Source organism: Balaenoptera musculus, chromosome 13 (assembly GCF_009873245.2).
Source record: "Balaenoptera musculus isolate JJ_BM4_2016_0621 chromosome 13, mBalMus1.pri.v3, whole genome shotgun sequence".
Taxonomy (NCBI): domain Eukaryota; kingdom Metazoa; phylum Chordata; class Mammalia; order Artiodactyla; family Balaenopteridae; genus Balaenoptera; species Balaenoptera musculus.
In genome coordinates, this window is record NC_045797.1 from 77,320,696 (window position 1) to 77,347,809 (window position 27,114).

Genomic DNA, 27,114 nt, shown 5'->3' on the forward strand with positions numbered 1-27,114 from the left:
TGCCCCCCTTGTCTTTGCTTCACGTAGCTGCCTGTCCCTGGACTATGTGGGGAGCGTCATGTGAACAAACCGCGGAGTCTGCACATGGCAGGGGCAGTATCTGGACTTGCATGTAGTTGGTGAGCCTCGTCATCTGGGGACAGTCTTGGCTACACTTCATTCTCATGGGGTAGGGGGAGTCGTTATCTCAATCGGTTTTTTTTCTGTTTTTTGTTTTTTTTTTAAACCCCACATTTGTTTATTTATTTATTTTTGGCTGTGTTGGGTCTTCGTTTCTGTGCGAGGGCTTTCTCTAGTTGTGGCAAGTGGGGGCCACTCTTCATCGTGGTGTGCAGGCCTCTCACTATCGCGTCTTAATCGTGCCAAAGGATTGCCTATTTTGCAAGTAGAGCTCAGAAAGGCCTCCTGGTTCCCACAAATCCCTGGTACTTCCTGGCCTTCCTTGGTATCAACACAGCCCCTGATTTTGCCATCTGTAGAGTATTTCACTAAATCCTAGACCTCTAGCCATGGCATAATTGGCAGATTTCACACGTGGGTGGATTTGTATACAAACTGTTGCCTATTACCAATAAGGAACAGCCCACACTTCAGAAAGGAGCTATGTGTCTTATAGAAACCACAAAATATCATGGAGAGTGCTAAAAACTGAGTTTAACTTCACCTCTGTTGTGTTCACTAGCTGTGTGACCTTGAAGGGTATCTTAACCTTGTGATCCTCAGTCTTCCCCAGAAGTTGCAGACAGACGATGTCATGTGTTTTGCAGAGGGAGATGCATGGATGAAAATACTTGTCAAGGGTCCAGCAGAGCCCCTGCCACATCATAGTAACTTATTCCTTAAACAGCCATAATTGGGCACCTACAGTATACCAGACACTTCCTGGGAGGCTGAGGAGGTGGGGTCAATGAGAGAGACTACAAAAGATTTCTATTTTTATTTAAAAAAAAAAAAAAAGACTGAGAGTACAGGCCTTGGGGTCAAGTGCCTGATTTGAATTCTGGCTCCATCTCTCCTTAGCTGTGTATTTAGGCAAGATTTTTCTCATCTATAAGTGGGGACTGGTAGATTGGCACCTGAAGCTGAATAGGGAGAAGGGGGTAAGAAGGTGTCTGGGGCTCTGTTCAGACCAATTTGGCTCAGGAAGAAAAATAGATGAGGCCCTGGCTGTCCAGTGTGGCTACAGCATCCTGTCGGACCACTGGGAGAGTGTGGGCATCTCTCCTCAACCACTACACTTATGTACAGGTGTGACCCAAGCCCTCTAGGGGCACATTTAGCCTTGGAAGTGGCTATAGGCTTGGAGTTTGGGATCTTCCCCGAGTTACTAATATTTAGCAGTCCTCACCCCTTGGCTTCCCCAAGTCCTTTCTTGGGGAAAGGACATCAGCTGAGTCAGACCACAAGGACCACTCAGGGCTGGAGTTGGACCCCTACCCAAGGAGTCCATGACCTTTGAGGTAAATGTTGAGATTTGATGGTTCCATGTTAATTTTTTTTTATCATCCTATGATGGATTCAGTCATTAATGGAAGCTTCTTTCTTCCCAATCAGATTTGCTACTATTATCTACATTTGAAAGAATTTATGGTCAACAGTTTATCCAAAGGCTTTCATCGAACCGCTAGAAAGAAAGCTACAGAGGCTAGATAACATAATACTGAGACATCACCTAGGCTCAGATCAGCTCTAGAACCATAAACTAAATAGTAATTTTCTTCATATACACATATAGTCTAGACTCTGAATTCCTCTTGTATGAATAGTTTTGTTTGGTGTCAGAACTGACTGCACAACCTACTAGCTCTTTTTTGCCCACATTCCCTTGAGGCCAACTAGACAACAACCGTGAAGATTTTAGAACCTGTGTACAGGGTGGGATTGGGGACAAAATCACCACCAATAGAAAATGATTTTAAACCCCCCCTCCTTCATACTCTGAAGCCACTTTGGAAATCTCTACCAGATATAATCTGTACTCTCCTAGGAGGTAAGTCCTTCCAGAATCGCTGCTTCACTAAAGTTACTTTTGAAAGACAGTCAAACCCTTGCTTATATGAAAGGTTTGTCTATTATTTATCCCTTCTTCTTCTGAAAAATTAATAGGTAAGATATTTTTATACTTTATAACGTAAAGCTCCATGCTTGACACACTAGCTATATCACTCTATGAATGAGAAAAAAAAAAACCTCTTAAACAAGGAATTCACAACCGAAGAATCTATGGATGAAAGCTGATTATTAAGCATACCATATTGTTCCATCTGTCTCATTTTTTGCCTAATTTCTCTCCTCACTAATTTTGCTTTGGGTGGTCAGTTTGGAGCAGTAAAGAATGCTTTAGTTTAACCTGAGACTATACCACAGGACTCCTAAGCAGAATAATTACTAAAATGCAAGAATGTCTTTGACCTAACCTGTTATCTCCAATTAGAGTTATGTTCAGGATTAGTAATACTTTTGAATCTGAGGATGCCTGTCTTTTATCAGTTCTAGGATACTCTCAGCCATTGTATCTTCAAATATTACTTTACCCATTCTCCTTTTTTGGAACATCTATTAGACATGTGTTAAACCTTTATTTTTCCATGTCTCATTTTGTTCACATTTTTCACCTGCATCTTTGTTACTTTTATTTTTTTTTGACTGCGTCGGGTCTTTGTTGCAGCAGGATCTTCATTGAGGCGTGCGGTATCTTTCGTTGCCTGTGCTCCCCCCGGCTTCTCTCTAGTTTGTGGTGTGCGGGTTTTCCTTCTCTAGTTGAGTCGGCGCAAGCTCAGTAGTTGCCCTGCGGCATGTGGGAACTTATTCCCCGACCCAGGGATTGAACCGCATCCCCCTGCTTTGGAAGGTGGATTCTTTACCACTGGACCACCAGGGAAATCCCCTTTGTTACATTCTGAATAATCCTTTAGATGTACATTCCACTATCAATTCTCTTCAGCTAGGGACTTCCCTGGTGGCAACAGGGGTTAAGAAGCCCTGCCAATGCAGGCACAGGTTCAGTCCCTGTCCGGGAAGATCCCACATGCCGCAAGCAACTAAGCCTGTGTGCCACAACTACTGATCCTGTGCTCTAGAACCCACGAGCCGCAACTACTGAGTCCTCATGCCACAACTACTGAAGCCCGCGTGCCTAGAGCCCGTGATCCGCAACAAGAGAAGACACTGCAATGAGAAGCCCACACACTACAATGAAGAGTAGCCTGCACTCACCCCAACTAGAGAAAGCCCACCTGCAGCAGTGAGACCCAACACAGACAAAAATAAATAAATAAAATAAATCATAAAAAAATTCTCTTCAGCTATATCTAATCTTTTACATTTTCCATTAACTTTAATTTCAGGAATGAGTTTTAATTCCTAAACTATTTGATTCTTTTCATATGTACCTCTTATGTGATAATGCCATAGAACTTATGTTTAATAACATTTGTACACCTTCTAAATTGACTTTTGTAAATTATATCTTACGGTCTATTACCTGAAATCTTTTTTTTTTTTTAATAAGTTTATTTATTTATTTATTTTTGGATGCGTTGGGTTCTTCGTTGCTGCGCATGGGCTTTCTCTAGTTGCAGTGAGCAGGGGCTACTCTTCGTTGTGGTGCACAGGTTTCTCATTGCGGTGGCTTCTCTTGTTGACGACACGCTCAAGGCTCTAGGTGCGCGGGCTTCAGTAGTTTGTGGCACGTGAGCTCAGTAGTTGTGGCTCGCGGGCTCCTGGAGTGCAGGCTCAGTAGCTGTGGCGCACGGGCTTAGTTGCTCCGCAGCATGTGGGATCTTCCTGGACCAGGGCTCGAACCCGTGTCTCCTGCCTTGGCAGGAGGGATTCTCAACCCACTGTGCCACCGGAAGCCCTATTACCATGAAATTCTAATCTTACTGTTTATCTATTAGCTGAAAGATTTCTTTGTGTGTTGTGTTACTTTATGTTATGAACTCATCTTGAATAGGATTTTGGTTGTAGGAATCTATGTGGAATGGTTTGAGAAGGCATTTTTCCCATAGAGGTTTTGTTGTTTCTGCAAGATACCCTAGGTCTATTTTCAGCTGGAGAACATTCTTTTTATAAAGTTCCCAGTTTGGTTTTTCTACATCAAATGGATTAGAAAACCTAAAACCCAAAAATCATGTTGTGAGGCGGGCTTTAGTATTATAAATGCTCAGGGGAGACTTTTCTACCTGACTTCATCACAGATGGAGAATCTTCCTTGTTATCTTTTCTTATTTCTATTGTGGAAACAAAGTTTTACTAGCTTACCCATTTCAGTGAGAGTATAATCCTTTGCGAGGGGTTCCAGGCTTCATGCAAGGGTCACATGTTAATCCAAGCCTTCTACAATCCTGAGATTCTCCTGTCACCGTACAGGTGAAAATAACAACCGTCCTTGGTATTGGGACTAACGCCATCATATCATCTAAACCCTACAACCCGTTCTACAGCAGCTGCAGTGTCCAATCATTATTTATTTGTCCAAGTGGTGGTAACCTCTTCTTTATGGTCTCAGGGATTTCCTTTATGGTCTCTGCAAGCTCAACTGTGCTCCTAGGTATATTTGTTATATTCTCTCAACATTTCCAGCTTTCATTCAGTGGTAGGTGTCTTCACCCCCATTTCTCTGGTTCACAATGTTTCTGGAAAGGAGTCTCCTCACCTGTGTAAATGTCTGCAGGACTGCACATCCAATGGCTCTATGGTAGTTACTGCAATGAAGCTGGAAGGAGTACCAGGCCTGGATCCATCAGAATTCACTTTATGAGACAAATGTTGCCAACCTACAGTTGTTATCAAAACAGGCACGAGGGCTTCCCTGGTGGCGCAGTGGTTGAGAGTCTGCCTGCTAATGCAGGGGACACGAGTTCGAGCCTGGTCTGGGAAGATCCCACATGCCGCGGAGCAGCTGGGCCCGTGAGCCACAATTACTGAGCCTGCGTGTCTGGAGCCTGTGCTCCGCAACAAGAGAGGCCGCGATAGTGAGAGGCCCGCGCACAGCGATGAAGAGTGGCTCCCGCTTGCCACAACCAGAGAAAGCCCTCGCACAGAAACGAAGACCCAACATAGCCATAAATTAAAAATAAATAAATAAATAAATAAATAAATAAAAATTAAAAAAAAAAAAAAAACAGGCACGACATTTATGATCAGTGTGAACACTTGAAGAACCAGCAGAAAGGTACGATTTTTATTTTTTTTTACCACATCCCTATGTCTTGTCTGTTTTCAATGTGGTTGACTCTGTATTCACAATTGTCTTCCCTACGTAGCTTGAAAATCACATCCTGACTTATGAGGACCATGTCCTTTACTTCAGCCCTGGAGCAGCTGATCCTGTGTACCGGTAAGATGGTGTGCAGGGCAGGGGGGACCAAAGCAGAAAAGACATTGCTTCAGAAAGCTTTAATTTGGGGGTTCTGCTTCTATGTAAGTAAAAGACTTTGATATTCCACCTCCTTTCTCTCCCCATCTGGAGTTTTGTGAAAAGCAGCAGAAGGGGGGATGGAGGTGGGGGAATTAAGTCATAAGCTTTGTAGTTAATGATGCTTGGTGATTCAAGGAGTATTATATCCTTTCTAAGGGGATACTGTTGTATTTTTCTTCGAGGACACGTGCCTGTTAATATCCTCTCCAGTTACAGTCAAAGAAGAACCCACACCCAGGGTTGGCCAGGACTTGGTTGTGTTGCCCTGACCATGAAGTTGTCCAAATGTAAGTTCTTCTTGGTCTTATGGGAAGATAATTCATCTGTTGACAACAGTAATATAAAATAATTCAGCTGTGCCTTAAATAACACTTCCTGTCACTCTTACTTATGTCTGTTTTCTCATTTGTCCTTCAGCTACCATGAGAGGCAAGCAAGAATTACTCCACTTTTTTCTGTCAGGAAACTGAGGCTTAACAAAAGTAGAACTGAATATTACAACAAATTACAGAAGAGAAATATGCTTAAAATGAACAGATCTTATGAGTGAATGACTTACTGATATCAAATAGAAAGGTGGGAAAAGCGATACATACAATTACCAAAAATACAAACATCCTATATATAAAATGTTGATCACCAGAAATTAGAAATAAAGATTAAAAGTAAGTTATAATTTCTTATCCACTAAATTAAAAGACTTGGCAAAGTTGATTCTGTGTTGGCAAAGGTGTGGTAAAACAGGTGCTGTCATATTGCTGCTGGTAATAAAATTTGGCAACATCGTTCCAGAATGCAATGACAGTATGCCTCAAGAACATGAAGAGTTTATATTCCTATGGCTAGAAATTTGTTGTAAAGAAATAAAATTTATTCAGACTCACATACAGATGTGATCATCTCAGTATCTATAAATGTAAATACATACAAACATATCTACTGAAATAAATAATATTCTATAGTGAGATAGATAATATTCCAGAGAGAAAGAGGGACTATTCCAGAGTGAGAGAGAGAATATTCCAGAGAGAGAGAAAGAGAATATTCCAGAGATTGATTGATTGATTTTTTTAAAGCTGAAACCTCTAAGAAAAAGGAAGTTAGGGTACATCCAAGTGACAGAAAATCTGTGTTATTATATTAACTCTGTCTTAATGAGTCATTAGTCAAGTTGGGAAAGCAGTAAGAAGATAATGATAGAATAAAATGAAATTATAGATAAAATAACTGAAAAATCTAGAAAAACAGTGTCCTCTGGATGGGTGTTTAGGATTTTAGAAGGAATCCTCAGACCTCATTTTTCTGTCTCTAACTTGATTTGTATTATATCACAGTTGCTAAGCTGTCGAAACAATTGTTTTAAACTTGAAACTTTATATTAACCTGTGACCAAAAGAATTAATTTCTAAGCTGATTCTTGTAGAATTCTGAATACAATGAATCTGTAAGGATGACAAATATCAGGTCATGAAGTACTTAAGAGAAGCATTTCTTTTCTTCAAAACTGAGCTTCAGAATACATCTGAAGATCCAGAGCTAGAGTTATTCCTAGAGGACTTCTGGTCTACCGTCAGCCCAGATCCCCAGAGCAGTCCACGGGGGGACATCATTATTAATAGTAAGTGACTTCAAATTGATAAACAGGTGTTAGTTATGATGTGTTACAGGTGAGTGAAGTGAGTCCTCTACTCATAAGAATGCTTAAGGTATAACAAGTCCTAATTCATTTTCCGCTTAACTTAAACTACTTCTATGCATTCTCTTTGTATTTTGGCCTTTTCTTCCCTCATCTCTTGTAGAAATTCAATTTGAAATCTTTGGTTCTTTTCCTGACTTAGAGGGCGCTATATAACATGAAATATGAGGTGTTCCTTTTTGAGTCCAGTCCTAAGAGAGACTAAGTTTCAGTATAAGGTATCTTGTAGGTAAGAATTAATTCACTCAAACTGAGCACAGAGTGTGGACTAAGTACCTGTCTATACACCAGAAATAAAGCTGTGAACAAACAAAGTTTCTTGCCCTCAGAGCCTACATTCATTTGGGAAAAACAAGCACAGACATCATCTATGCTCTAAAGAATAGGAAGTGTTGTCTCAATAGTAACTCGTAAGTCCCATGTTGGATGTGATAGTTACACTTCCTTGAGGAAGTGCCTTTGGTAGAGACCTGAAAAGGAGGCTTATCACAAGGAATCTGTGCTATTTCAAATACCCAGGAAACTAATTAATAAAGATGTTTCTGCCTAGAAGTTAGAAATTTGGCCAACTGAGCTCATTCCCTATGGTGACTTCTCCCTGAGAGCAATTCCATCGTGTCCTTGGCTCATACTGAGAATCAATGTAAAATCATCACATCTTGTCGTCTTCTAGGAAACCATGTTTGAAGGTCGAGCAATAAAATGGACTGGCCCTTCTAAGACCAGTTCTTTTTAGCACTTAATGCCATAAACATCTTTTTTTGTAAATTTTGTCTTCAGACAAAATTCCATGACAGTTTCCTCTCCTGCCTTGACTGCTAGGAAGCTCAGAAGTGAACATTTTATCTACCTGGAATTAAACTATTCTCCCTACTCTCGATAGTTTTCACTTTTCTTGTACTATTTCAACAGCCTTTTTATTTATCTCCCCTCTTAAATATTTATGATAAGCAAAATTTTTAATTCAGCATAAAGATAGTACATAAAGTTGACCCTTCAAGTCCATTTCCACAGAAGAACTAAGATATTGATATTTTCTGTTCCTGTAGCACGCAGATGATCCAATATCTCAGTAGTGAGGTTTGTTTTGTGAGATAATGAGAAACATTTAAGACTGTACTCTTTGGATTGAGATTTAGACCTTAATTGCAAACATTAATTGACACCCTCTAGCGCTGATCTTATAATAAGGTCTCTCTTCCCAACCCTACCCCATTTTTTATAAGAAGTTCCACAAATGCTGAGGATTCCCGTGAAACCGCCTTTTATCATGCGGATGTAACCTTCATAAAGTCTCCTTCCCACATGAGGAAATTTGAAGTAAAAATATTTACCTTCATGAAGGAATAAAGTACAACGTTGGAAGATGTGAATAGGATTTTTGCTTATGACTATTTATTTTCACGCTTGCACAAAGAAACCTACTCAAATATGCCAATGGACAGATTGAAGACCAGGTGAATAAGAACGAATTTAAAGTTAGATTGTCCAGTTGTAGGTCAAGTTGTAGGACAAGAGGGAAACCAGGATGAATCAGCAAATCCCTGTTCAAAACAGCTGTAGCACTTTCTTTAACGAATGACCCTCTCTAAAAATTCATTGCCAGTACAAGCCATAAGATAGACATTGAAATACTTATTTTCTTTTATTTATAGACATTTCTTTTAACTTGTAACTTTCTTTACCCCAAATCACTAATGATAGTTCTATGTCTAGACCATGAAATCTTCTATCTATAACTCCCTATATTTTGAGATTAACCCTATAAGCATTTGCATATAAAACTATAACCTTTATATAAAAGTGTTACCAAAACTGTTACCATCATCTTCCAGAATTTTAGAATCATTAGACTTAAAAGTTGAATTCTTTAACCTTTTGGAATTTCACTTAGCCTCTTGACCTTGATTTATTTAGCTTAATATTATCCAAGTTAATGAATCCATACTACAGAGCAGTCTCTGACTGGCAGCCTTTAAGTGGTGAGATCAAATACATTTCATTGGAATTGTTGGCTTGTCAGGATAGTTCATGTGTCCTGGCCAACCTCACCAACAAATGCCTTTTAATTCCTGCAGCTTTATTTCCACTGTAGAGTGGTAATATGTGACGCTAAGGCGCCCATATCAGACCTGCTGTGTGCAAGAAAGTACATTCCTGGCAGACAGAGACCTGATAAGCCACGTTAGCAATATTTCACTCTAACCAGATTTGGTTCCACAAAGTCAAAGAAAGGTAATTGGCCTATCAGACCATCTGAGTGATCTAATGCAGATGTCTCTCTTCCACGAGAGACTCTAATAGATGTCAAGTATAATTTTTTTTTAAATATGTGATTATCGCCTAAGATAGGACATCATATATCCCTACTATCTCCTATCTTCTTCTGGTATAAAAGCTAGCTTGAAGGAAGGATCTGACTTTACATTAGAATCTGGAATTCAGAGATCTGAACAAGAAGAGTATGGGACCAGCTTTTACAGAAGAAATACTTGTTTTCAGACAACAGAAAACCCAGAAATTAAGGTCCATAAAATTGAAGGAATTTTCCCCTAGAGATACATAAAAACAAAAAAAACAGTGACGTTAGCCAACGACTAGAATAGTTTGAGAAGAATTTCCTTGGAATTGTATGTATATTTCACCCCCTATTTATCTACAGGAAGAAGTGCTGGCTTATATCACCCGAGAGAACATCTCTCCCAGAGCCATCATCTTGGCCACTTCAAATACAAGCTAAGCACCTTTTCACCCAGAAGTCAATGACACGTCTCCAAAACCATATCCTTATTTATATAATGGGTTTCGGAAGATGTCTAGACTTACAGCTTCTAATGTACACATGTGTGTGATATGTAGCTTTCAAGCATTGAACAGCATGATGAAGCTCTGTCTGGTCATTGGAAAGAGCCTTCAAGTGAGACCTCTTCTTTCCTTCTTTGCTTCCACGTGTCTTAAACCACATAAAAATCAGTACTATTTAAAAATTTAATTAAGACTAACTTAGATCTTGCTAAAAGTACAAGAACTGAGCTAATCTTGTTCTTCTACCAAAGATTTACTGAGTACCTGATACAAAGGAAGATAAGCTGAGTCCTGGCCTAGAGCCCCTCAAGGTGGGGTATCTGTATAATAATAACAAGTAAAAGAATATAATAAGACTGAAACAGACAAGCACCTAAACTATATTTTGACAAAAATACTGCACTGTCACATAACCCCTTGCTGCTTTCAGTGGTGGTTTAAAAATGCTATACATTCATTCCCCAGACACAGAAGAACCTGGACAAAAGTACGGGGGGTATCAGATACACTGTGTACCTTCATGTGGTTTAAAAATGCTGTACATTCATTCCCCAGACACAGAAGAACCTGGACAAAGGCATGGGGGTGTCAGATACACTGTGTACCCTCATGGTGGTGGTGGTAGTAAATGCTTCCATCACTCCTGGGCCAAATGCATTCATTTGACAAATTACTGAATATTTGTGTCAGTCAGGGTTCTCCAGAGAAACAGAACCAGTAAGATATATACACAGAGAGAGAGATTTAGTTTAAGGAATTGGCTCCTGTGATTATAGAGGCCGGCAAGTCCAAAATCTGCAGGGAGGGCCATCAGGCTGGAGACCCAGGAAAGAGCCGATGCTTCAGTTCAAGTTGTAAGGCCACCTGTGGGCAGAATCCCTTCTTGCTCAGGGAGGTCAGTCTTTGTTCTGTTCAGTCCTTCACCTGATTAGATATGGCCCACCCACATTATGGAGGGCAATGTGCTTTACTCAAAGTTTACCAATTTAAATGTTGCTTCTGTCTAACAATATCCTACAGAAACCTCTAGAATAATGTTTGACCCCATATCTGGGCATCATGGCCCAGCTAAGATGATACATAAAGTTAACCCATCATACCATCTATGTGCCAAGTATTGGGGATATAGTACTAAATAACGTACTGAACTTGTTTACTGATTAAGGTACATAAGCTAATGTCAGAGAGAATTTATCACCATGAACACCATAATGTAGGGTACACAAGTTATGGTAGAGTTGAAAGGGATGGCTGCAGGGGTGAAGATGACTTTTAAGCTCTGCTAGTTGATCAAGGGAAAGAATGTTTCCAGACAGAAGTAATAAGAGAAAAGGTCTTGAGCTGAAAATAAACTTTTAAGAAATGGAAAAAAAAATGTTTAGAGCAGAATGAGAACAGTGGAACCTAAGACTCAGTGGGAACTAAATAAAAAGACATGCTGCCGTGAGATGTCACCAAAGAGTTTCCAGCAGGGGTGTGAGGCATCTGACTTAAGACTAGAGGTTGCACTGGCTTCTCCAGGGACTTCTGACAGAACAGACTGATCCAGGGAGGCTCAGTCGGGGCTGGTACTAGGTGGTGCCAACGGAAGTAGAAATTGAAAAGGATGTGGCTGGAAAGTATCTACTGCTGATGCTTCTGAATTTGTTTGAGTCTCTTCACCAAGAGGACTTGGTTCTCTCAGATGCATCTGCTCCACTTTCCAAACACAACCCTCAGCAAAGCATGACTGTCCTACACTGAGGTGCTCAGCTTCTCCATTTAAAGTATGAGAAAATAGGCAAAAGTCATTCTCAATACTTCTATTGGCCAAACACTGCCATTCCTCTGTTGCTAGCCCCCCATTGCAGAGCAAAGAAAAAGGGTCAACTTTCCGTGAGGCTGAGAACGACTGTTGTCTACCCAGTGCTGACTCTCCCCGTTTTCCTTACTTACAAAACCTCAATTTGGTTGTCTTATACTTTACAAGTGGAAGTACTGAGAAAGTGACTTCACTTTTGTCTCACGTTTTAAATGGAGAAGCCGAGCTCCATTGTGTAAGTCAGTAAATTATTTGGATGACCACCAGAACTTTCTCTGGCTTTGCTCTGCCAGAAGTATTTACGACATATCTGGTCCCAGCATGGGCAGGGTAGGGTTAGAGGATCCAGGACTCTACTCCCCATAGCAGTAGAACAATCTTTCTGGAGGGAAAGGTATCATCAGCTTACCCAGTATATCACAGGCAGGGTGGTGGAGAGGGGAGCAAAACAAGGGCTGGAAGATGGAATCAGGAAGATCTTCCTGGATGACCTGGAGTATGAATCCAGGATGGGACTCTCTGGGCATCCAATATGGACTTTAACAGCTTCTCACAAGTGTTGTCTCTGAAACACTCTTAAATGCCTTTTCAGCTTTGTTTTATGGTCATTGCTGAACACCAATCTCTGCCAGCATTTATCTTTATATGGAATTTGCCACCTGCTTCAAACAGTGTTTCCCAATGATGGTAGTTAGGTACAGTGCTAGGTGCTACGATACCTACTTTATAGATAAGGAAATTGGGAAACTTAAGGTTGGGTGGGGATGGAGGAGACCCTTCTGTTACTGCTGATATGAAATTCCCATCCAGAAGCCCCTCCAGGACAAAGGAAATGGAGACTTTGGGGGAGTTTGTTCTAGATTTTATTTTAAATTCTTGCATCTGTTAGTGAAGTTATTCTATGGTTTTTTAATTACTCTATGTTTTTCCCTTTTGTGCTACATTTCTTAGGCTTTGCTGTTAATATTATGCTGTCGTTGTAAAATGAATTTGGAAGCCCCGACCAGAGATTTCTACTTACATGTCATTGGCTGGAACCAGTGCACATAACCGTCCCTTGCTGTAAGAGAAGCTAAGAGACTTAGGTTTATTTCTTGTCACTGCCAATAAAACTGAGGTTGTGTTAGTAGAGAAGGTTGTGTTAGTAGGGAGAGTGAACATTGGGCAGGTAGCAATAGTTCTCAGCCTCCTGGCAAGCTGCCTCTCCTTCGATTCTCTGGGAGAACTTATGTAAGATTGAAATTGTATGTTCCTTATGTGTTGGGAAGAATGTGCACATAAAATCACTGGGGCCCACTGTAGATAATTTTCATTACTGAATTCATTTCTCTGATGATTATAGAACTACTTGGGTTTTGCATTTTTTTCTTGAATGACTTTTGGTAAGCAGTATTTTCCTTGGACATTGTCCATTTTCTCTAAATTTTCAGGTATATTAAATTAAAGTTTTATGTAGTGTTAGCTTAGCTTTTCATATTCTATATTTTTTAACCTGCAGATAGGTTATTTCTGCCTTGTCTATGTTTTCATTACCAGTTTTACCAGAAGTTGATCGTCAGGCTTTTCAGAGAACCAACTGTTGCTATCACTAACGCTGTTGTCTCTTCGTCATTTTATTAATTTTTGCTCTCACGTTTATTTCCTTCTTCTGTCTTTGAGTTTATGTTGCTGTGATTTTACTAACTTTTTAATTGGATGCTTAGCTCATTAATTTTCATTTTTCTTCTTTTCTGATGTATGCATTTAAGGTATATGTTTAAAGCTAAATGTTCTAGCTGTATTTCACAAGTTTTGATAAATAGAATTTGCCTCATTCAGTATTTTTAACTTTCATTCTGTTTTCTTCCTTAAACTATGAATTCTTTAGAAGTATGTTTTAAATTTTCCAAATGTGTTATTTTCTGTTTTTGTTTTTAATTTTTTCTTTTATTCCTTTCTAACTTAATTGCATTGTGGTCAGAGAACAGTATGATCCTGATACTCCAATATTTGTTGAGACTTGCTTATGGCCCAGTATGGGGTCGGTGTTCATAAGTGTTCTACGTGTGCTTAAAAATATGTACTCACTAATTTCTGGAAAGTGGCTTCAAAACAGGTCTATAGAGTTCACAGTTAAAAGTTCTAACAGGTTTTTCAAATTTGTTCTGTTTTTATTGTCATTTATCTGTTTCTTCTTTGCCTTTATTACTCTATAAATGTGGAACAAGTTGTTCAGTTACTGAAATTTGAGGAGTTCTTACCCTGCTCGCTAATTCCATTGATTGTATTTGCTAACCTTATGGTGTGTGTGTGCCTTTTTGCACTTGTTACTTTTCCCTTATTTGTAGCAAGACTGCGGTGACACATGGCTTGAGGTCTGTGCCTCCAATAAGTTTGTAGTATGCTTCTACCAAGCACCCAAGGGCTATTATGGGTTCAGAACCAATTTTAATGTCCATTTCTGTGCTTACATATCCCCAGGCCCTGAAAGTAGTATACATTTGAACTCTAAACCTATGTATCGTGCAGACTCGTGGCTATATTGCTTCCATTAGGCTCCAAACACACCATTAACTTCTACTATGACTAAGAATTCACAGCATAAAATTTACTGAATAATGTTGTAAAAGCTGTTTATCAGGTTTCAGTTTTTAGATTTAACCTATAAATAAAACACAGAACAACCCATTGTAGTTAGAAAACAAGATTTATTGTTATAAATCTTGCCAATGTAAAAAAATGGAATAATTAGGAGACACAGTATTTGAAAAAGGGTAAATGCCGGTTTCTTTGTCTTTCATATATATCATTTAAAATCATAAAAGGCAAACTCCAGAATAAAAAAGTGTAGTAGTTACCATACGACCCAGCAATCCCACTACTGGGCATATACCCTGAGAAAACCATAGTTCAAAAAGAGTCATGTACCAAAATGTTCATTGCAGCTCTATTTACAATAGCCAGGACATGGAAGCAACCTAAGTGTCCATCATCAGATGAATGGATAAAGAAGATGTGGCACATATATACAATGGAATATTACTCAGCCATAAAAAGAAATGAAATGGAGGTATTTGTAATGAGGTGGATGGAGTTAGAGTCTGTCCTACAGAGTGAAGTAAGTCAGAAAGAGAAAAACAAATACAGTATGCTAACACATATATATGGAATCTAAGGGAAAAAAAAAAAGGCCATGAAGAACCTAGTGGCAAGACGGGAATAAAGACACAGACCTACTAGAGAATGGACTTGAGGATATGGGGAGGGGGAGGGGTGAGATGTGACAGGGTGAGAGAGTGTCATGGACATATATACACTACCAAATGTAAAATAGGTAGCTAGTGGGAAGCAGCCGCATAGCACAGGGAGATCAGCTGGGTGCTTTGTGACCACCTAGAGGGGTGGGATGGGGAGGGTGGGAGGGAGTGAGATGCAAGAGGGAAGAGATATGGGAACATATGTATATGTATAACTGATTCACTTTGTTATAAAGCAGAAACTAACACACCATTGTAAAGCAATTATACTTCAATAAAGATGTTTAAAAAAAAAAAAAAGTGTAGTAGTTGTCTAGCCAAGGAGGAAAGCTAATTGTACTTTGCATTTTCAGTTCCTCCATACTGTCTGAACTTTTTATTTTTTTATTTTGCTATGAAATGAATTGAAGCATATTTTAAGTAATACTATGATTTCAAGACTGAATTCAAGGCAACAGCTTCTTTCTGTAGTGTAGTTTAGTTTGGGTCTCTGCCTCCAGGCTTGATCATTTACAGCCAGCCCAGTCTCTGCCATCATGAGGCCACCTACCCCCTGCCGGCCCCACGGGGGGGGCAAGAAATTCACCTACTGCCAACTCTCCTCTGCTGAGCTTGCTGATCTAACTTTTTGAGAAAAATATCAGGTAATTCACCAGAGCTCCTGAACTTAAGGGGAAGGAAATTAGCATTTGCTTCATCAACCACTGTGCATGTCACGTCCCATTTAATCTCTCGCTCCTGGCCATGAAGTAAGCTTTGTTCCCCCATTTTGCAGATAAGACAATTATCTGGAGTTTATGAACCCTGTGACTCTGGAGGCATTGCTAAGGAATTCCAAAACAGAGCGCTTTTTACTAAACCACCGGGCTTCTCAGTTTCCCGGACCACGAAACAAAGCTGTTCCTCTGCTTTGGTACCGAGTCTGTTCAGAGCCTGGCTGAGAGGAAGGGACGTACGTGGCCTTCGTTCCCCCTCCCGCCCCCAGGCTCACGCTTGAGCACCGCTGAGGGTCGCATCTGCTTTGCTCTTCCCTCTCCTCAGTCCAGGACCAGGTCTGCAGGATTGCCTACTCGCCCGGAAATAAAGTTTTCTGAATGGATTCCTTGTTTTCCAGCCAAGGGGCCTCCCTGACAGCGGAACAGTCGGCCGACGCCCCTCGAAGGGAGCCTGGCGGGCGCTGAGCCGGGCTGCGGGGACAGGCCTCGCTGTCCCCTCGCCGCCCAATTCAGATACCCGAGGGCAAGCTGGGTCTGGAAGCAGCGACCGGGTGCCTGGTGGGGAGGGAAACTGACCTCAGCATTTCAGGAAAAAGGCCTCGGTTCACAGGATGGACGGGGAATTCCAAAGGTGGGGGAAATCGGATCCGCCTCGGGTTCCTGCTTCTGCCAAGACGCGCTGCCCTACGGCGACTGGTCCTCAGCGTTGCTGGACGTCCTCCGGCCTCCGGAATGGAAATTGTTGTTCCTTCCTGGTATTTAAAATACACACACACCAAACAAACAGAAAACAAGGCCCTAGCGTTTCTCTGGCACCTCTTGCTCCTTTTAACTAGAGCCCTTTGTGATGGGGCCCCTGGTCCCTCCCGGCCCCCCAGGGGCCCACTTCGGCGCCGCCAGCCTTGTTAACAGCGTGAAAAGCCCGCTCTGGGAGCCCCTCGGAGGCTCGCCCGCTGCGGTGATTAGGGGCGGGGGCGAGGGGACAGCGGAGCAGGACGGACTGAAAGGACCTCTTTTGCAAGAACCAGAGACCCCGAGAAGTGACTGGAGCGTTTTACTTGGATTTGCATACTTATTTAAACCGCTGGGTCATCCCCCAAACAAGAAAACTGAAAGATCAAACTAGGGAGGCGTTTGCATTCCCTTAACTCAGCTGTAAATGGAGAAATACATCTCACCGCTTCTCCTGGTCCCTCATTCACCCTCCTCTCCAGTTCCACTGGGATGCTCTGCCTTCTGTGTCCTTCCCACCCCTCCAGCCTCAGCTCTCTCATTCTGTAACCCCTCAACCCCTCCTTTCTGCACTTCCAATCCCCAGAGAATGCCCTTCCAGACTCACTCTCTGAGCCACAGTCCTCTCAACCAGTCATTGAATCTTATTTCTCCACCACTAGAGTGTAAGCTTGCAAAGCCCTGGGGTCCTGTCTCTCTCCCAAAAACTAAACACAGGCTAAGAAACATACCATCAGTTCATCAACTCTTGTTCGGTGAATAAATTCATCATCTTCACATAGTCTTACAGAATAAAGGTGTTTGCTGAGTCCAACCCCTTAGTTTAGCATCCGGGCCCTTTGTAACCTGTATCCAAACTCACTCTCTACTCTCTCTCTCAGCCCAGGTGCCCTCATACCGTGCCTCTCACTGATTCCTGCCTTTGGACCTTGGCTTTTGCTGTTCTTTCTCTCTCGAACTGCCCTTGTGCCCTATCAAGATTCCACTTCTCCATCTAGGTTCAAGTTCAGTGCCAGCTTACCTACGAAGCCAGCTACCCCATCTAACAGAACCCCTCTTTCCTTCCCTTATTCCCACTGATTTTAGGCACCCTTTAAAAATGTCTATCGCTTTATTTTTTGCATGTATATGCTTATTTAGGTACAGGCCTATCTCCCCCAACTCCATTTAAACTTCTTGAGAACGAACACTACATTTTGTCTTCACAAGGTTATCATGAGGATTAAATGAGATCATGTGGGTTAAGAAAGAGCACAACGTGACTTGTGTTAAATGTGTGTCATCTTGATCACCCTTCACCCACTTGTTGCTCCAAGGCCCAGTACTCAGCTAGCTTCACATGTGCTTGATAATCTATACTGCATGAATGATTAAAAAATGAAAGGGGCCCTTAAATGCAAGCCAACGCTGCATGGAGGTCTATGCTCACAAGCAGCGTAGGATGAACAGTGCCTGACTGTACCTAGCGAGGAAAGAAGATTCCGGCTTCATCTGCTTCATTTCTCCCCCTTCCCTCCCTAGGAGAGCTCTAGAGCTGGGCAGGTGTGGTCAGAACAGAGGGAGGGACAGGTACCGAAGGTGGGGGCCGATGATGGGGAGAGCGGGAGGGGGGAAGGACAAAAGTGCGGAGGAAATTTTTTCGAAAAAATAAAATATGAGTGAGATACAGGAAAAGCAGAAGTGGAAAGATGATTTTAAGAAATATTACTAAAGACTGGATTTCTTCGTGGATATGTAAAGAAGTACAACATAAGAAGGAAAACAAGAAAAACCAGAGGATTTAGTAACTGAGCCAGCGGATCACATCGTCAGTTGCTCATTACAAGTGTGTGATGTTCTACGCCAGATGCGTTGATCGGGACTCGGATAAGTAACCACCTGAGTTAGGCTGTGGGTGAGAGAGGCCTCTCTCATGTTGAGAGTCAGTTTCCCCCCAGCTGGAAGGGGGTTCAAGCTGTCAGCCTCCCGGTCCTGCTTTCCTGTCCGTCTCCCTTCCCTGCCCACCAAACTCACTCTGTGCGCTTCAACCAAACCAGCCAGCTTTTGATCCCCAAACCCCAGCGCTTTCTCGGACCTCTGTGCTTTTGCACATGCTGTTTCCTCTGTTCAGGATGCCCTTGGCTCCCTAGAGGACAACTTCAAGAGCCTCCTCCTGTGTGACGCCTTCGCTGAGTCCCGCCAGGGGCATCGGGTCCTTTCATCTCTTTACTTGTCCTTCTCCCTCGCTGGGCTGCGCGCATCTCCGCTCTGCATCTGCACCGCCGCCCAAGGGCTGCCGCTGAAATCTGACTCCGGTCTCCTTCCCTAGCCCTGTATCTGGTCTCGCAGCTCCCACCATTATTGCACGTCTCCCCTCTGTTTCAGTGCCGGGGTACTCAACCCACTGCCTGACTCTCAGCTGCCCCACAATATATTAGGCTTTTGATGTGTGTTAGAATCCTGGAACTTAAATTACTTAAATGTCACCTGCTTTCTCTGCTAGGAAGTAATTAGATGTGCAGTAAAAACAGGGATGGGGATCTCTTGGGGATGCAAATTCTCGAGTTACGAAGGGGAATAAAATTCTGTTCAAGGGTTTAGGCTTTCGTCACCCTTCCTTACATGCAGATACAGGTTGTTTTGTGTACACACGGATGAGATTCAAAAATTCAGAAAAGGTTCCATAGAAAACCCACCTTGAAAAAACGTACCATAGAGCACATTTTGTTGTTCTGTTGTTATGAGGATCCCCTTAGGGGCAGGCTTTAAGGCACAACTAGATTTCCTTTGGAGACAGAAGAGTTTAGCCAGAAAGTACCAGACCAGGAGTTTAAAAACTTGGATTCTGGTACCAGAGCTGTCATTTATTCATAGTTAGGATATTTTGTCATTATGAGCCTTAATAACCTCATCTGTAAACTGGACATAACAATCCTTGTTCAACTTCATATATAATTAGGTTAAATAGGAATTAAATAGGATAATGTATGTAAAATGCTTTGTAATCACTAAACCAATATAAAGACACACCTGGTGTAATAGTAAGGGCTTGGTGTGGAACCTGCTGGGGTTTGATTCCTGGGTCTGCTACTGATATGTTGCACGAACTTGGATAAGTTTTCACTTCGCTGTGCCTCAGTTTTCTCATCTATATAATGGGGGAAACTTTAGTCCTTATTTCATAGGGTAGTAGTTATTTCTTACTTCATAAGGGGTTAAAATAGTTATTTCATGGAAAGTACTTAGAACAGTGCTGTACCCAGAGTAAACACACAATAAGTATTCTTTGTTGTGCCATTATTATTAATATTATGATTGCCATTTTTCGTTTCTTCATTTTGCACCCAAAAGAAACTGAAGGAAATGATGTGTAAACTGTAGTCCCTGGGAACAAGTACTTCTGAAATCTGATCTGTGATCCCTTTGGAGGCATACAAATGCCCCAAGTTTGTTACAAAACTCCCATACTTTTCTCACATTCCAGTCTAAGAGAGAGAGAATGAATCATCACGCGCCATATCATGTGGGAGGACAGTAGAAAAGGTATCACAGTTTAAAATATGCCCTGATCTCTGTACATCCTATAAAGTTGCTTGAACATGCAAATGCAAACCTTCTTCAAATGAGAGCACTTTGCTGTGTCTTATTTTGTTCCTGGCTGCATTTCCGGCACCTGGAGCTTAGTATTGTCAAAACAATGAGTCAAGCAGCCCTGGGTGGAATCCTGGGCCCTGCACCAATTATGTGACCTTGGGCAAGGTGACTTGGCTTCTCTGAGCCTGTTTCTTTATTTGCAAAATGGGCTAATATTAGTGATCTCCTATTGTTGGCTGTTAAGAGTAAAAGACAAAAAGTATATTGAGTCTTTGGCCCTGAGACTGACACCTCAGATGATGAATCCACAACTACTGTTGGCCCGGCTGGGAATAGCCTGTGCGGTGCCTTCTAAACTCTCCTCCCTCCTGCACAGCCCTGACCTCCAGCCCTGCTGGGCTCCCCACTTAACTTAATGAAGAGAAGCAGAAGTCAATAGAGTTTATATGAGAAAGAACTTCATGGGAGACTCTGCTAAGGAAAGGAGAGTCAATAGCCCCAACCCCAAGAGACAAACAAGTAAGTGTGCTTTCTCCCCAGCCTTCTCAGAAGTTTTTTGCTTTCTTCGTCCTCAGGGTTGGGACTTTCTAGAACCAAAATACTAAGAGCAAGTCCATCCAGCGCTGCTCTAAGAGGCACTGCTTAGTCTTCAGTATTTCATTGCAAGGTAGAGGTTATCTCGGCTTCCCAGCAGGAGGACGAGAGGTGTTTGCCAAGCTCTTATTGCCGTCAAGCCAGCTTGGACTGCGCCCACAGGGGTCAAGGCCCAGGTCCAGTCTCCTTCCTGCAGCCTGGAGCCTGTATGGAAGTCAAACAACACCTCACAGGAGTCACATAACATGCTAAGCTACTGTAACGGGAGCTCAGAGCGGCAGCACCAGAACTCACTTGCACACGCATCTTCTTTTGCTGTTGTTTTTTTTTTAAGATGTCTTAAAGTAATTCTGTCGACCTGTCAGTTTGCTGAGGCCCTCTCCCACCCCAGCTCTGACCTCTCTCCCAATTAGCTGATGCGGCTGAAACTACAAGAAGAACAAAGAAACCTCAGCCTGGTGTGAATTGTGGAACATTTTATTGAACACAAATGAACAGAAGAAGTCAGGTTTCTCTGTGGATTAAGAAGGATTCTAGGCGCCAGCAAGGAGGTGAAAGGAACTTTGGAGGAAATGTTTGGGGCAGAGGCAGAAGTTCAAAGGGAAATAGTTTAGAGGACAAGATGAAGAGCCCTTTCAGAAATGCTTCAGACAGTAAAAGAAATGAGGGCCCCAGAGATGGCGAGGCAGAGACAAAGCTGAGAAGCCTGGGAGTGAGCATTTGCCAAGAAAGCTCTCTGTCTGCTCAGCCCAGGGCACACAGAGTCGGCTGGAGGAAAGGGCAGCGCGATTCTACAGGAGGGGCCCGAGCTTTGGCGTTAGAGCTGAACTCACTCGCTGCTAACGAGCCAACCACGTGCCCGCAGCTAATCATGTGGCTTTACACCATTTAGCTGTCCTAAACCTTCGTTTCCTCATCCTCAAAATGGGACTGATAAATCCACCTCCAGGGGCGCTTAGGAGGATTACACGAAATTATGAGTGTGAAAACTCTGACCACAACATAGTAGATGCACACAAATTGTGGTTCCCTATCCAAGCACCAGAAATAACTTAATCTTGAGCTACGCTTGAGCCAACTGCTTTTAACTGCTTTGTAGAAGAGTTAGGGACCCGGTCCAGCTAGCTCTCCTCCCCACTCGGGAGGCGACTTCACTGGGGATTACTGCGGAGTCGAACGCTGATGTGCTGTTGCCTCTCCTGGTGACGGCCTGCTGGGGCCGCAGGTGGTGACGGTAAGACAAGGCCCTGGGCCAGAGGCCCACTCCCAGGAAGCTGTCACCCTCTCCAGGCTTTCCAAATGCCTCCCCACTGGGAAGGACCTTAGGAGTCCTGAGGGCAAGCCCACCTAGTAGTTGAGTTGGTGGCTTTCCAGAATTTTTTGAAAGTAAAGACAGGACCTCCTAACCCATCCACAGTATTTTGTCCCCAGGGCAACCAAAATTACTCAAGCTATTTATAAACCATGCTTAAAGCTTGAGCTTGAAAAAATCAAAAGCCAAGCACATTTGGGTTCCACTCTCTTTAAAATGGCAAGGAAAATACCAGTTGGTCTAGACGCTGATGAAAGGCTGAACACTCCCTTTCCCATATTATTATCCTCTCTAATTCTCTTCCCCCGACACATGAAACACCACACACACACACACACACACACACAGGAACAAAAAAACGTATATCTGCACACACATACACGCTCACATGAACACCTGTACATGCCCAGGGTGGAATCCCTTGAAGAAAATCTTGATATTATTCAACATTTTCTTGTTTCTCCTGTAAGGCACCAACAAGAAATACATCAGAAGTAGATGAAGATCTGTATACATAGGATGACATTTTAGCAACTGTTCCCCACTGTCACCCACCACCCCCAATGACAAGTTATACTTATTTTGCAGTTATAAAAAGATTAATCAGAAATAAAGTTAGATTCCTTCTTTGCAGTATGGACAAAAATAAATTGCATGTATATTAAAGATCCACATATAAATATTAAAATATTTGAAAAATCAAAATATTTGGATAGCCTTGGAACTGGGAGAAGTTAAGCAAAGGGAAGAAACACATAAGCCATTAAAAAAAAGAGGAGAGATTTGATCATATACAAATGAAAAGCTTCAAAGAACAAAAGATATCAGAATCAAAATCATAAATATAAGATACCATACACAAAGATGATAACAAAATGAGAGACTGGGAGGAAAATTTTCAATACATATAGTGTGCAAAGAAATCTCCCAAATTCTTAACAAGAAGATAAATAACCCAATAGAAAAATGGCAAAGAACATACACGGGAGAGTTATAGAAGAACCAAAATGAACAATAGTCACAAAAAATTTTTAAAAGATGAGCCATCTCAAATTGTACATAGGGAAATTAAAATTAACACAAGAACAGCATAACCCTTTTTTAATCCATTGAAAATTTCAGAAGATTGATGATATCCAGGGACATCGTGGACCAGCTGCTTCTGTCCCATAATGTTGGGGGAGGGTAAATAACTACAAACTTTTCTACGCCTAACTGTATTTATTTAAATTTACAATGTGCAAGCACACAACTCTGATCCAGGAATCCCATTTCTGGGAAATTTTCAGGCTAATGATAATATCAGTGGCTAAAGCTAGTTGTCCGTGATGTTTGTTAACAGCAGTTTTTGGTAATAAAAAACTGAAAACAACCTAAATTTCATTCAAAAGGTGATTAATTAAACAAATTATGTTTAGCATAGCATACCTGTGTTATGGAACATTGTTTGAACCTCTACTTTCCACTATATTTTTCACGTGTGACTTAGGGCAAGTCTGTGCTTCAATTTCCTCATCTATAAAATCAAGGAAATAATGGTACTTACAACACAGATTTATTTGTGTTAAACTGGAAGGACTTTTACTATATATTGCTAAGTAAAAAAAAAGCAATTTTCAGAATTCAAGGTATTCTTAAAAAATGTATATACACCTATATTTATTTGTATACGTTTGTATCAGCAAAGGAAAGAAAGTGGAGAAGTTATATATTAAATTGTGAACACATCTACTGCCTTTGTAATCTGTTATTAAAAACAAGAAAAATAACCAGTAGAAAAAATGACAGGAGACAATTCACCAAAAAAAAAAATGCAGCTGGTTAATAACAATTGGGAGAAAAATTCAGCCCTAAAAATGCCTACTAGTTTTTGAGAAACTCCTTAATTCAAAGCCTCCATTTCAATGACATGTGCCATCAAATCAGCCAAGCTGAGGGTGCTACAGTCACCACCCTAAGATGAGGTACTGTGAAGAGGGGGGTGTGTTTGTGTGGGCGTGCATGTGAGGTGATTTGGGGGGTGTAGGAGGAGGAGATACGGATAAAGAAATAAATCCCTTTGGAGGGGTTAGATATAGACTTGAGTTCTAATCCTGACCCTTTCACTTATCTCTAGACTCAAACTAGTCTCCTATTCTTTCTGGGCCAATCTCTTCATTTGAGAAATGAGTAAGTGAAGGGATTCAATGAGGTCATATTCACACCCGGCCTGGCTCAGGGAGCGCCCACCCTCCCAGCTCTATTCAAGCCCCGGCTGTGATGCTGAGTCTTCCTCTTTCCTCCTCCTTCCAACCCCCTCATTCTCTGGCTCCAAGAGCCTATAAAGCCTCCTTTTCTTTCCCTTAAGAGAGAAGGGGCTGGTCTTTAAACTCTCCACTCTGTCTTAATGTAGCCTGTCTGCCTGTGAGTTTCTATATCCCATGACACTAATTTCTTCTGCATTTAAGTGATTTTGTTCCCTGCAAAAGCAAAGGCCTGATTTTAGTCACACACACACACACACACACACACGCACACAAACAAAATAAAACAGGAGCGCTGTAGCCCTTTACTTGACACTAATCTTTCTAAATAAGAATCCAGGTGTCACCCTGGATCCCGTACAAAATACAGGTTTAGTTAGCAACAGAAAGAAAGCTCCCCCCCAAAAATGGCAGGAGAAGATTAATTGTAACAATTTTACACAATTGAAAAAATACATTTGAAATCATTGACCCTTAAAAATACCTTGAATAGACAGAAAAGGGCAAAGCCAACTGTCTCTTTGCAAAGGGCAAGTCTCTTGAGAAATGGTGGGAAAACTGGAAGCAAAGGTACCTGCTGTCTGGCAGTTAAGTGTTCTGGTGGTCCTGACTAGTCCAGTGGGAATTCCCTTAGAGCTTTTCAGACAACAAGGTCACCACGCTCACTGTATAAAGATAACCAGGTACTGCTGTGCCGTGAGGTGGTCCAGGTCTTTAAAGCTGCTCTGCCCCCGCCCAGGGGGCTGGGTGGTAAGTCCCTGAGTCCCTGGGCCGAGCTCAAGTGCTCTGGGGCCGAGGCTCTCGCCCGCTGTTGAGAAGGTCTGTGAGTTCTCCGATGTACTTGATGGTGTACTTCAGCGTCTGGATCTTGGTGAGCGGCTGGCCCCTTTGGCTGTAGACGGGTGGCAGGTAATTCCGGAGGGTGTGCAGGGCATCAGCCAAGGTCCTCATCCGGAGCTTCTCCCTCTCACTGGCCTTCCGTCTCCGCTGAACGGACATCCTGACTTTGGTGCCCTTCTGGGTTTTGGGGCCACCAGCGCCCTGCAGATAGGCAGGCTGGAAAGCTAACACATCATAACCCACCTCCACCAGGCCGCCAGTCCCAAGGCCGCTGCAGGCATTGCTGCCCCCATTGTTGGCACCTCCGTGCCCACAGGACAGCCCAGCCACAGCCGGACAAGGAGAAGAAGAATAGGACTCCATCGATGGGGCCGGAGAGAGGCTCTGGGTGGGAGAGGCCTGGGTCAGCTCAAAGGGCCCTGCCCTGTCTTTCCAGTCCCAGGAGGACAGCAGGCCAGGGCTGTCGGAGGAGCCCAAGCCGTCTTCGAGGCTGAGGAAGGTCTCACGCAGGTTGTCCATGCCTGCGACACAACTGCAGAGAGAACGACTCCCTGGCAAGTGAGAAGGAAAGTTCTGCCGCCCGGCCAGGGCAGAGGTCTCTTTTATGATGGTCGGGGAGAAGTGATGAAGTGGGAAAGAGGGCCGGGTAGAGGGAGTTCAAAGGAGAAACCAAGGACCAAGATGGAAAATGAACTCTTCAGGTGTCACTTTCTCCTCATTGATAATTAGCATCTTCCAGCTAAAATGTCTTTAAACAGAAAGGCCTCTGAGAGAAGAAAAAAGGAATTATCTTGTTGTAACTAAACCAATTAAAGCTGCATAACTAGACTTAACATCGTCCTGTGGAACTCATTAATGAGGGAGCGAAGAAAAACAAACCTAGGGCAATCTGCAGCAAGGAAGTGGTGGTGAGGGGCCTGGTGGAGAGGAGCAGAGTGCCCCAGAGGGGCCACGACCGCTTAGATATTTCGGAGCAGATGGGGTGCAGTGTTGGAGAAGCGGTGTGGTCTGGGGACAAGGTAACCCCTCTGAGCTTGGATTCTTCATTTGTCAAATGCAGACAACAGCTCTTACTTCATGGGGCTTTTGGGAGGAGGGAACACAGGCAAACCTTGGATGCCCGTTTCCTCCTTTCCTTCCTCTTTAGCAAATTTCCTTGGGTTTTGCAGAGTGCAGACAAGCCCCCAGCACTCCTACGTTGAGAATGACAAAAGCCGGCAGCTCCAGTAAACCCAGAGCCTCAATGAGCAGGAAATATCCTTCGAGAAGCTTAAAGCCTTAGCTTTAACTGAGCAGTTTGGGATTCCCACCCACCCCCCCCCCCCGCCCCGAAAACAGACACGGGGAAACAGAAAGCTCCTTTAGGGCAGGGAGTTTGGAAAATACCTGGCATTTAGCCTTCTGAAGGTCTTTTTAAAATCCAGCTGCAGAGTCACACCTTGTTTTTTGAAATGTATAGAGGAAGTGTGAAATTAACTCGGGAGCCTGTTTTCCCCACCATAGCTCCAAATGCCGCTGAATGTGTTAAGTTGGATGGTCCTGCTACTTTGCTTCACTTCCTAATGCTCTGAGAGATAGACCCTGTGCTTTGGAAAGGGGGTCTCAGATTCCCCATTTGTCCCACAGATGTAACTGATTCTCTGTGCAACTAATTCTACAAATTCGTATGAACATCAGAATCACAGTGAGTTACATTTCATATTAATGTGCCCTTTAACATGGTTATTAAAATCCCTTTGCAGTTATCGAAAAGAAATGTCAATGGCATAATTAGAACATTTGTGGTATTTTTTAATTAGCTTGGCTCAGGGGGAAAAAATCCTCAAGCAGGTCATCTGTGGAAGAATGCTCTTAATTTGGCCATTTACTAAAAGACCCTAAGCCATATCTTGAAGAATAATAACGTTAATGAAACATAATAAATGACTTCTCCTTTCCCTTCTCCTCTTTCTCTCCCTTCAACTCTTATTGGAAAGCCTAGAATCTGTTGATTCTATTCAAGGAATTTTATATATTGTTATAAATAACCTTTATCTAAAAAAGAACAAAGCACACTTTACAGATAAAAATACTGAGGCTCTAAGAGGTTGAGAGACTCAGTAGAGATTTTCCTGGTAGGAAGTGGTAGTGCCACTAGGAAGTGG

General features: G+C 42.4%; 1 protein-coding gene across 1 annotated transcript; it reads right to left on the reverse strand.

The window, feature by feature from the left end:
• Window positions 1-24,907: 24,907 nt before the first annotated feature.
• Window positions 24,908-25,489, reverse strand: MSGN1 (mesogenin 1). Its single transcript, XM_036872590.1, has one exon. The coding sequence runs from the start codon at window positions 25,487-25,489 to the stop codon at window positions 24,908-24,910; it is 582 nt and encodes a 193-aa protein (XP_036728485.1).
• Between the last annotated feature and the right edge of the window lie 1,625 nt (window positions 25,490-27,114).